At 42.6% G+C, this 12684-nt stretch overlaps 1 protein-coding gene across 2 annotated transcripts in view; it reads right to left on the bottom strand.

Annotated features, from left to right (window-relative positions):
* Positions 1–12196: 12196 nt before the first annotated feature.
* LOC131883136 (uncharacterized) overlaps positions 12197–12684 on the bottom strand; it is a 6455-nt gene continuing 5967 nt past the window's right edge. For both annotated transcript variants that reach the window (XM_059230502.1, XM_059230501.1), the window contains one exon: positions 12197–12574. In XM_059230502.1, coding sequence (XP_059086485.1) covers positions 12414–12574 — 161 coding nt within the window. In that variant the 3' untranslated portion in view covers positions 12197–12413. The remainder of the gene's footprint in view (positions 12575–12684) is intronic.

Below are 12684 nucleotides of genomic sequence, written 5' to 3'. Positions count from 1 at the left end.
GCGACGTTATCTCGACAAGTTCGAGCTGAGTTGGACATCAAAAACTTGCGTCAATTTTTTTGGACTAACAGCACCGTGGTATTGGGTTACCTTTCAAACGAATCCCGAAGATTTCACCTGTTTGTTTCTAATAGGATGAAACAGATCCGAGCCCTGTCTAGCTCGAAGTTATGGCGTTACGTAGAGTCTGCACAGAATCCAGCCGATGATGCCTCAAGAGGTTTGAAGTGCGCTGGAATCAAGCCAGATCATCGTTGGTTTCGGGGACCGGATTTCTTATGGTCAGCCAACTCGTGGTGGAGAATGGGTCCTACGCAAGACTTTGAGGTGGAGGTGAATGATCTCGAGTTGATGAAAGAAAAGTTTGTGAGATCCACTGGTTTACAGAAAAGAGAACCATTCTTGAACCTCTTGATAAAGCGTCGCTCTTGTTGGCATCGTTTGAAGATTGCCACCTCTGTGTTGTTTCAGTTCTTGCAATACATCAAAAAGTCTAGAAGTGATCCAATAGGTGTTGACCGATATTCGGGGGTCCAGGCGCTGGAACAAGCAGAGTACGCCCTAATAAAGCATGAGCAAGGTATTGTCTTCGCAAATGAGATGAGAAAAGTGCGGAATCCATCGTGCCAATCCATTCGTGACACAAAAAGAGTATTGGTCAAAGCCTCTAGCCCCATTGCCAAGCTCGCCCAATTTCTAGACAGAAACGGACTTCTGCGCGTTGGGGGAAGGCTGAATCGATTGATGGATGGGGAAGCTAACCCAATAATTTTACCCCAAACAAGTCGAATATCAGAACTTGTGATAGCAAGCTATCACGCTCGCATGGGCCATTGTGGCCGAGGAGGAACCATGAATGCCATTCGCCAAGCTGGGTTTTGGATTGTTGGACTCAACTCAGTAGTGCGAGGATACATATCGCGGTGCTCTCGGTGTAAATATCTTCGTGGTAAGGCAGAGCAACCAGTGATGGCTGACCTACCTCTTGACCGTTTGCAAACTGCCCCACGAATTTCTTTTGTTGGAGTGGATTACTTTGGCCCATTCATCGTGAAAAACAAAAGAAAAGAAGAAAAACGTTATGGAGTGATCTTCTCCTGCCTTGGTTCCCGAGCTGTGCATGTAGAAGTATCAGATTCGTTTGATACAACGTCGTATATTGCAGCCTTACGAAGAATGATTGCTCGAAGAGGACCCGTAAGGCTGATCAGATCTGACAATGGCCTTAACTTTGTTGGACCTGAGCGGGAACTGAGGGAAGCATTGCAGGAGATGAATCCGGAAGCAATTAGCTCTTTCCTAAAAGAGCAGGGGACGGATTATGAAGGCTGGAAACGTAACCCTCCGGCGGCATCGAATTTTGGGGGAGTTTGGGAACGACAGATCCGGGCCATCCGGGCCAGCTTGTCATCTGTAATGCGGGATCATGGTCGCATACTCAACGATGAGGGTTTCCGAACCCTAATGTGTGAGGTAGAGGCCATTATAAATTCCAGACCTCTTACTGTCGACTGCCTAAGCGATCCTGAGAGTCCTCTACCGTTAACTCCATCAATGCTTCTTACTCAAAAAACCAAATTGATCCTACCACCTCCAGGCCAGTTTTTAAAAAATGATGTCTATTGTAGACGGCGGTGGAGGCGCAGACAGTATCTTGCGGAGCAATTTTGGGCAAGGTTTCGAAAAGAATATCTCGAATCTTTGCAACTAAGAGAGAAGTGGACTCGGGAAACCAGAAACCTGGAAGTGGGCGACATCGTTATTCTGAGAGATGACCAATGCCCAAGGAATACCTGGCGTTTGGCAAAGGTATTGGAGACTTACCCTGATAGTTCTGGAGTTGTGAGAAGTGCTCAAATAAGGGTTGGCGATCGAAATACTCGTGATCTGAAGACCTTCACAACACCAAGGTATCATCGTCCGGTGAACAAGCTCATTCTGTAAGAGCGAAACTCCAAGGGAAATGATGCCCGAGCGATAAGTGATGAAGGTGGAGATGAGAAGAGTGAAGAGGAGCCAAGACTTATTGAAAGCCTCGGAGGGAGCCAGATGTCGGAGGATGGCGCGTAGGTTTGAATTTCCCGCTTCTAAGCGTTCACCCCTCGCCAAAATAGGCCCTAGCGGCCAGTTTTCTATAACTTCATTGATGCCTTGACGTGGACATTTTTTCGACATTTTTGTAATCGTTAGTTTAAAAAGAATATACCCGACTCCGGAATAATCGAAAAGTGTCATACGTAAGGAGAGGGGCCATCGAGACTAGCCGTAACATCCATGAAGCATCAACGTAAAGATGATGCCTTATTTCGGAAAGGCTATGAAATAGAAGTCGGCCACCACTTCGAAATAAAGGCCCATATGCTTGAAAATACTCTTGGCACCTCGTTGATCAATTAAAGGTCACTTGGAATACTCTAGAGACCAAATACACATTGATCAGTGATGATTTTTATCTTGACCTCGAACTTTCAATGTTGTTTCTGCTTTGATAAGGTAAACTATCACTTCTGCATTAATTTGTCTCATCAAATTTGATACGATTTGACGGCTTTAGCTTTCGTCTTTGGTGAGGGTTTCGGACTACTTGGCGTGGCTGGAGTATTGCAAACAGACAACAATATCATTAACGAAGTGATTGAAGCTCACAAAATGGTATCTATTCCACCACAAGACTCAAGAATACGAACTAGCACAAGTACTTGTCCCCTAGATTAAAAATAACTGTCCATTTCAGAAAAACTTGATTATCCATCGTTGCTTCAGGGAGCCGTGATATGACCTCATTGGGGCACAAAAAGATTCGCAGATGAGTATACAGTTAAAAACAAGGGCAAAATGTTGCCCAAAAATCATACTGTCTACATATTTCTATAACCACATCAGCTAAAATTGATTCAAGATTATTTTTCATTGAACTTTTGATGTTGGTGATTGAGATCATATCACCGTGCATTGTTTAAAAGTGAGCTAGTTTTCGCCAACCTGAAAAACCTTCTCAGGGATAAAAAGTACTGATGGGAAAAGGGCAAGTAGCAAGTCATCACAGACACCCAAGTTCTACTTGTTTACAAGCAGAGCTTGGCCAAGTACTAGAACTTGGGCAAGCTCACAGACCATATAATGTCGTTATATGATCTGTGGGCAAGCTTAAGCCAAGCAGGGATACGCTGCTAACGTTGTGAGCCCAGATGGTTAGCTCAGGAAAATCGCAAAATGGGGATTGTTTGTTCGTATTTAACGTCAGATTGCNCACGTTGCAGCATCACTGTTGGTGCACATTATTGCTTTTCCTGTATAAGTTGATTTAATTTGCCCTGTTATAAAACTATTCACGTAAGTTTGGCCACACCATTTTCCCCTCAAGTACAAACCCAAGTTGGGTCAAGTTCCTACTTGGGCAAGTTAAGCACCGGTCTACTTGCCCTGTCGGTGCTTGCTTCACATCAGTAATAAAAAGTATTCACCTGTGGCGACCCTGAGTATCGACCCAGAGAGGGCGGCTCGATCGCACTGAAAAGAATAAACAATTAGCTTTTCCGCTTCAAACTCTGAGTCGGATGTCGAGATTTATTTCCGGCTAAAGTGGTGACCCCGACGTGATTTGAACACGCAACCTTCTGATATTAGAGAGCACAAGGTGAACGCACAGCAACTTTACAGATTGCAACTTCAAACGTCCTCACTCCTACACCCAGACTACATGTCCAACTAGACCCGCTCAAAGGCAAGATTTTCACCTTTGATGCCCTACCTGACACAGGAGCAACGCAGAGGATCATTTTTCCCTGTTTGGTCAGAAAATATGAAATCCCCGTCATTCAAGGAGAGCTCACATTAACCGGAGCAAATGGCGACACCTTGAATTGCGAGGGATTCCTTGAATTCAATCTCTCCATTGATAACATCAAGACGACATATATGTCAAAGCAATGTCATGCTCGGATGTTTACGAGACTGTTTTGGTTAGATGGCAAGCGAAATTACATGTCCTTCCCGGAGATTTCTTTAGAGGGTCAGCTGGAACAAACGCACTAGCTTCATAGATGGACTGACGCAATTAAGATTTGGATTTGAATCCGATGTTTTCGGATTTTCAAGATGTTTTAAGGGACAACCTAGTTGAAATGTATGTAGCAGGCCCTCAAATGAAGATACAGCTATGTGACATGGAAATTATGCCCCAAAGTATGCGACCAAAGCTCTTAAGGATGAAGAGGCGATGGTATATTATTGTTTCTGGTATCATATAGCCCTCTTATCGTGCTCTAACCGATTGGACCAGTCCAGCATTTTTTGTGCCCTAGAGAGATGGAAAAGTCGGAGTACGTTTGGTCACGGACTTATCGCAGCTCAATGAGTTCGTTAAAAGGCCAATCCCTTCCATTCCCTTACAGTCGAAACATTATCAATATAATTGATACTGCATCCATTTTTTTGCCCAATAGGGACCTTTAAGCAGATGTCAAACTCAACCTTCTGAGAAAAATGGTCACGAAACCTCCATTTTGATTCGTTCTTGGGCTTTCACTTGTCACATCTCATTTCCTAATACAATAGCTTAATCAAATCGACGGAGATTCTTGCGACAGTCGTCTTCCATCTTGACTGGAATCTTAGGTTAATGCTTATTGTCAACCATTATTAATCAGACTCGAATCTTGTAGTTTATGTAAATAATTGAGCAAGCTGAACCGTTATGTCATTATGTTGCAAAAGGTTTCGCGGGTGAAGTCGAGTATCTTGAAATGCTGAATTTGTTTCTTACACCTTTCCACATGAATACAAGCAGATGAGCACTTGCAGGCAGAAATCGATTCCAGAAAATTTGAATTAAATGGTGAGAACGATAAAATACCCGACTAGAATGAGATATCACACTAATTATGACTAGAATTGTTTATTGTGTGAACTACTCAAACATCGAATTGATGATAACAGAAGGGGTTTAATAATGGACTAATAATTTAGAACCATGCTAGAAAAAAAGTTTTTTAAACGCACTCACTGTTCAAGAATGTTTCAAGCATAAGTGTTCCATATACAAGCAGAACGCATAAAAAGAATGGTAACGTGCACGAGATTTGACATTTCATTCCAAAAAAGGCCCATTTTCTAATTTGCGCGTCTTCATCAAATCTGATCCTTCACGAGCTAAGAAAAGTGATTGCAAAGATTGGTGATCCCAAAGAAGTGATATTGTTAACAGTCTTAAGCACACCTTCAACATAAGAGGGAAGTCCAAGAAAGTACGTCTCACTTTTAATGTTTGAAGAAAGTGAAGATATTCTGCCCGGATAAGAATTGTGCCACTTAGGGATTCTTCTTTGCACTTTGTCTATACGGCCAATATCCCCTGTTAGGAGGGTTCCATACTTCGAGCTTAGTCTACATGAAAAAAGTGAAGAGGAGAATCAAATCACAGCCAGTACATAAACAGTTGGGTAGAGACAAGCGATGAAAATCTTGATTAGTACAGAAGATTGGGTGGGTCAGATTGAACAGATCCTGTTTCAGCTCCCGCCATTGATGACATTTGGACCGGAGCCGGAAAAACGTGCGTGACCGCCAATATTCCGAAGGGATGTCAGGCCAAGGACAGTAGGGTGTTAGTACGTCCTTGACCGAGAAGGACAACTTGTGTCCGGACATCACCTCCGGAAAGGTCAGGTTCCCAACACTGGGACACTAACCTGGTCAGCCCGATGTTTGGCTGTAAAAATACTTCCATGCATTTTTGGCATATTGGGGAACGCACAGAAATCGTTTGAGGAATTTGGTGAAGGTGGCATCGGCGGATTTGAGGGCGGATTGAGCGGAAGGCAGTAGAGGAAAATTGGGTTGATGTAGGTCCGGAAGAGTTGAAGAACTATTAGAGAGGGAAGATTCTTGATTGGAAGTCGATTGGAAATGTTTTCGATCCTAGCCCTAGCCTTGACTATTGATGATTTGAGATGGTTGGTGGAGGAAAGTTGGGTTGAAGGTGCTTGAGGAGAGATCCACAAAGATTGGACAATTTTATAGAGGAGAGTAACTACCGAGGTGGTAGAGCGGCTGGTCTGGAAATCAAATTGGAATTTGGGAAGGAGATCCCTATCCTCGGCCAATCCGGAAAAGCGGACGGCTAAAAGGGTGGGTGAACATCATCTTTAAGAAGAGTTGGCCACTCTGAATAAAATTTGCCCGAGTCTACTGATTGTAAGAGACTCCCGTGGATGCGATTCATCCATCCTTCCAGAATTCTTGAACGTTGAGTGTAATGGCAGAACAGCTTCAATCCATAGATTCCATTGTGGATTATTCTTTGGAGTTTTGATCATGATGGCCCAAAACCACTAAACAGTAAGGACTACCTGGCTTTGGCGACATTGTTCATTGAAATTTTGGAGGAATGAATGCTACATGTGTTCAATAGTCCTAGTAGCGCTGGAAAAGTGACCGCCCAAGAGATTTGTTTACCTTTGCTTTTGAAGATGACGTCATCAGTCAGCTGTAGCTTAAAGGTGCCTATTGGATGGTCTTCAAGAATATCATCAGATTCCTTTAGACGAGGATAGTTCACTCCTCACTACGGTTCTTCTGCTTATTGGAAGATTCCACTACAACAGAGCTCCCATGGGACTTAATACAACCCGAGTTCTGCCGAATGGTATCATAGATCTGACGTAGCAATTCAGGGTCTATCTGGAGTATTAAAACTCGTGTCGTCCAAGCACCAACCACAGATGTTCTTTAATGGAAAATTCGTGCAGTATTGGAAAAGTGCCGCGAACATGGTATCAAAGTTTCAAAGGAAAAGTTTGTATGTGGTTAAGAAGTGAAATTTGCAGGTTTCAGTCAAGGTGTTCGGCCAGATTCGACAAAAGTGGAAGCAATAGCAGTTTCCCACAACCAGGATATCTTACTTCTCTACGTTCCTTTTCGGTACTAGCAAACCAGTTTAGAGCGGTCATCCAAGGACACCTGTAACAGGGTACGAGGTAAGTGGCGTTACTCTTCCAAGTGCTTTGAATTTGTCGGTTGATTACTATTCAAATTTGGCAGATACCTTATCAATTACTTGCCGAAAAGCTCAAACATCAACTTGAGAGTAATGGCTCACACTGAGGAGGTAAGGAGGGACATCATCTCCAAGCTTGACTCGGGCAAGTCTCTGAACATCATCAGCAAGGAGCATAGGAGCTCAAAAGCCCGAGTCTACAGATCAAATTTAAGGCTATTGTAGATGTCAAGGCTCGACATGGAGGTGGTCCAATGGGGACTAAGAGGACCAAGGCCAATGTCAGGGTAGTGAGGGCCAGAATCGAACCCAACCCCTGGCGCACAGCCAGATCCTTGGCTAAGGACTTCAAAATGTCGCTTCACCGTGAGGAAGTTGATATCTGATGACCTTGGCATGAAGAATAGAGCTGTCGTGCCACATCACTACATGTCTCCAACATAGATGGCAAGAAGGGTGGAGCATGCAAGGCTTTTTTGAGCTGGCTCAAATTACATCCAGGCACTTTGGTCATCTTTAGAGATGATTTTTTTTTTTGCATGTATGCAGTCCATAATCAACAGAATGATCGCTATTTTTCATCTCGTTCAGTTAGAGGTAGTGGTGGGAGTCTGGGTTGCCCCCAAAAGATCAAGAATCAGACCAAGGTAATGGTCCTGGGCATTATTTCATCAGATGGCCATATCTACCCACCCATGTTTATACCAGCAAAGGAGAAAATTGATGCAGCAGTGTACCAGGAGCTACTCCAAACTTGGGTCATGCCTTGGCTGAAGTATCAGTATCCGATAGGGACTTATTGCTTCCAACAAGACGGCGCCCCACCCCACATGGCCAAGACCACCCAACAGTTCTTGACTAAGAACCTTGCCTACTTTTGGCCCAAGACCTTCTGGGCCCCCCTCATCCCCGACCATAATCCATTAGATTATTAGTTCTGGTTGCGTGTGGAGGGGATGGCCTGCTCAAAATCCCACAACTGCATCAAGGCTCTTAAGATATCTTTAAAGAAGGCCTGGGCCAAAATCTCTGGTGATAAAGTGCGGAAAGCTGTTGTCCAACTCCAACCTTGTCTTGAAAAAGTAAATTAATGCAAATGGAAGTTATGTACTGTACACTGAATAATTCATATATTGGACTTCCCCATTTTTCCAAATCCCGAGTTCCTTTGTAATTGGTTAAGAATTTCGGCAAAGCTTAGGTCGCCCAGTAGAATGGAACCTAAGAGGGAACACGCCTGTCATGCTAAAATTGTAAAATCTGATATACGCAGAGGGAAAGACAAGTACGAAGAGAAGGTGACGAAATTTAAGGACCCCAAATCATTTTACGGGTACTTCAAAAAACCTGGTAGATCTCAAGTAGGACCAATTCAAAATGACGTGGGGAAATTAATTAGCGATATCCATACTAAGATTGAAGAATTTGATAATTATTTTTCGTCTGTGTTCGAACCCTGTGATAGGTGAGTAGATGTGGGTGTTTGTTTAGATCCAGGGGGGAGCAACGTAAGGGTCGAATTTGACACATGTAAGATCCTCAAACATGTCAAGGTTATAAAACCTTCGTCCAATCCAAGACCTGATGGTATATCAGCCAGCCTGCTGAAGTGACTGGGGAAACCCGTTGCCTTTGCGCTCTCAGTGTTTTTTTCTCTTTCTATGTCGTCTGGGGAGGTGCCGTTAAATCGGAGATGTGCAAATATTTTCCCTTTAGTAAAATGGGGGTGACAAGCGAAAGACCTCAAACTATCGTCCAATATCCTTAACCAGCGTTTGTGGGAAGCTCATGGAACGTTTCGTGAAGGATCGGAATTTGAGCTTTTTCTCGGAGACGATCAACATGATCTTTTTCCCGGGAGATCATGCACGACCACTCTCCTCGAGTTCAACGAATTTGTATCGCCGCTGATGGAGGATGGGAAGGAGGTTCATGCGGTTTATCTTGATCTTACCAAAGCTTTCGACAAAGTCAACAATGAAGTTTTGCTTGGAGAGCTTGTTAAGTTGGGTATTGGGGGGATGACGTTGAGGTGGATTAATTACTGATTGGTAGAGAGGGTTACTCTCTGGGTTACTTTATATGGGGTCTCTTCGGATTGGCAAAATGTGTCTTCTGGAATTGCTCAAGGGAGTGTAACGATCTGGTTGTCAACAAGCCGGTGAGTTCTCTCAAATTCGCCGATGACTCCAAAATCTTTTGTGCCATCTCATTTGTACGTCATGAAATCGATTTGCTATGTGCTCTGGATCAAATTCATGGGCAGTCTCTTTCGAACCGTATGGTGTTCAATGCTACCAAGAGCATGAAAGCCATGCCAATCGATGTCCTGGGTGGTGGCCCAATATCCGAGGTTGAGCAAGAAAAGGGCCTGGGCATCCACTATGACGGAAAAATGACGTTCTCGGCCCACTGTGCCAAAGTGGCAAGTCGTGCTAATTCGGTGGTTGGAATTATTAAACGGTTTTTCTCCGCTCGGCGCCTCTCTGTGCTCAAACCTTTGTACACCATCGACGTTCGACCATTAGTTGAATATGCATCCTCTGCTTGGTCTCAACCTCTGAAATATTCTCGTGAGGTTTTGGAGTCTGTCCAACGAGGAATGACGAGGCTTTCGGTAGAGGCCATTGGATTGGAATATCCGGAACGGTTGCGCTTGTGGGATCTGCCTTCATTAGAATAGAGGAGGATTGATAGCGATCTGGTCATTTTTTACAAAATATTCAATGGAAGCATCGCTGTCAGGAATGTCTATTCGACGGATGACGTGATCGGGATGGTGAGTGACGTGTCGGAAAGGATCACCAGATGTGTTGCGGAGCGAGAGATTAGTAAACCTTTCGCAAAATCTTCTCCCCGGTCGAATTTCTTCTTCGTGCAGACCGTGGATCAGTGGAACTCGCTTCCCATGAGTACTCGTATGGCTCAAAGTGTCTTGTCCTTCAAGAAGTTGGCTGGCGCTATAGTTCCTAGTAGGCGCCAGGGGAAGAGAATCGGACTAATTTCACTATTCAATGCCCTTTCCTCTATTTGTGTATGAAATGCCAGTTACCTGTGCCTAGAGCTTTACGTACCTTAAACTGTACTTGTGCCCATCTTCTACGCCCGAGATAGTGGCGCTTGGCGGCTGTGTTTTTTTCTTGAATACTCTCTATCTTCCAAATCATTCGTGTTTTTTCTTTTATGCCTATACTCTTTGTCACACATTGCATTTTCGAGTGGCAGCAACAATAAACAAGTAATCAAGGAACTTTGAACAAACTCAAAGAAATGAACTAACCAACGTACAATCAACACAACAGTTATTAGTCACATCTAACTATCGACCAATTCAATCAAACGAACTGAAACGAACTCTACACCTTAGATAACAATTCGAAGATAAATATAGTGCAAACAACATAAAAACCGTAATGGTCTTCGGTCATTTTCTACATGGGAGTGATTCAGTTCTATGGGGAAAATGCCTTCCTAATAACTAATAATTCTAATACAAGGGATCAGAGGCAAATTCCACTAACATTTTTGTCTCATTTCACGATTGTTTCCTTTAGTCAAATTCTTTTTAAGAATGGTTTTGAAGAATTAGGTGATTTCATCATCTTCTTACCACCAGGGGCAAAATGTGTGTGATGTGCCGTTTGGTCAGTCCTGGGTAGGCCGTTTGCTATTCTTTTCTCCTTTTTTAGCACTACCATGGCCTGAATCATGAATGTTGTAACTTTGAATCAAAATGTAGATGCCCTGACAACACATTTCATTCAAGGCATATCAATTAGCATTGAAGCCAGACTTGGCAAAGTTTTTTGACGAAAATTCCTGATCAACCCTTTAGTCAAGAGCTAGTCATGAGATGTTTGTGAAAGCATCATTATTTCAATAATCCAAAATAATGCTCACTCTTCCATTATTTTTAAATGAAAAAGATGCCATTATTAATTCATGATGTATTTATCGCTCATGGCCTGCTTTTGAAAAGGGTCGATCTTCCAAAAATTTAAAAGAACAGGCCCTTCTTTATCCTTATTTATATAGTTTTTATTTAATGTATATACATCAGATTTTATTTTATGGTTACTTTTACGCCATGACATGACCAAGGGTCACAATAAAGATTATTATTATTTGCATTCACAAACATCGTAAAATGCAAACGATATAAATATTTGTAAACAATTCATGCAGCAATCTAACCCTTTGTGAGTGTATAGGTTTATAAACCAAAGAAAAAGAAAGAAAACTAGAAACCAATAAAAATGAATTGTTTATACTTCTTACTTAAAATTGCCTGTTTCTTTCAATAGTGACCCACTGTGTAAGTTATGATCTAGACATGTCTAAAAAGCAGGTCAAATGCTCTATGTTATGTCCAGGAAGGCGCATATGAGGCTACGCATAAGTTTAATACGAAACCATTTTAAGATTTTATTGCCTTCTTTACTTTTCCTTAGCAATAACCGTTCTTGGGAAAGGTTTTGCTTCTACATACATATTTACTCGTAATACGTAGCTTATCTTGCTGTGCCTCCCAGAGCCAGAAGTTCTATCTGGAAAGCGAAATGTTTTTCCAAAAACGAGGTGCCGTAGAGAACTAGCAATTTCCCAATGATATTGGTAAAAGTTGTCCAAACTAGGACTCTGTAGTAGTGGTAGAGCACGAGCATGAAAAGCGTCCTCTGACGGGCGCAGCCTTCAAGATCCCAGACGCCGTCGTTTGTAACAAACGAACCACAGATCATATAATCATTATATGGTCTGTGAAACGAACCTGTAGCAGTTTTAGGTGATAATGCGTGCTTTTTTGCTTCCGACGACTTTTTCTCGACGGTTTCTTGGATCTTGGAAGCTGCACTCGTCAGAGTTGCTTTTGATGCTTGTACTCTACTACTAGAGAGTCCTAGTCCAAACCATTAAGTGCTCTATGCCCAAACAATGCAAGACTTTATGTTTCTCCGTAAATGTACTTGTGAAGAAAATCGACAAGGTCTCGGACTGATCTTGAACACTACCGGTAATGTAAAGGTGAGTAAGATTTCTAGCTATTTCCTTTCATTTAATACAGTCTGAGTGATCATTCTCAGTGATATTGAATAGGTCTGCAAAGCAGTTTCAATAGGAATTGTCCAATGCCACCGGCAGGGTCGTGATCCAATCATACAGCCTCCCTCGGATATCATTTTTTGAGACGTAGAATCAAACTTCTTGTTTTGATCTTTCGTTGTATTTCATTGGAAGATTTGGTTGCATGGTTCATCACAGTTCGTCAGGTTTCAATTTCGAGGTCCAAAGAGAAGTGTTATAAACATTAATGGAATGCCCACTGATTCTGTCACTTTTGAACATTGCCAACAAGATAAGTAAAGTCCTGAGGTGGATTGGAAAATGATTGTTCCACAATATGCATCATTGGTGATTTCTAACAACAGCAACAGCATAAAGATGAAAAGCAATCATAAAGGCAACAACACGGCAAGCAAATACATGAGCAACATGTGAACAAGAGCAATAAGATGACTATGAGTGCACCCAAGATGAACCACCATGTAAGTCGACAAGTTCCAACAACGCTTTCCACTTCTAAAAAGGAAGAAGATCTCTTAATTTGACTTTGCTCTAATGGATATTAGTAAGTCATGTCGAGGAAAGAGGACCTTCATTAGAGTGGAGTTTGAACCGCAGCGGTAAAA

The sequence above is a fragment of the Tigriopus californicus genome, chromosome 7, assembly GCF_007210705.1.
Source record: "Tigriopus californicus strain San Diego chromosome 7, Tcal_SD_v2.1, whole genome shotgun sequence".
NCBI lineage: Eukaryota > Metazoa > Arthropoda > Copepoda > Harpacticoida > Harpacticidae > Tigriopus > Tigriopus californicus.
Note: the sequence above shows the minus strand (reverse complement) of the source record. Positions and strands in the feature narration are given on the sequence as shown.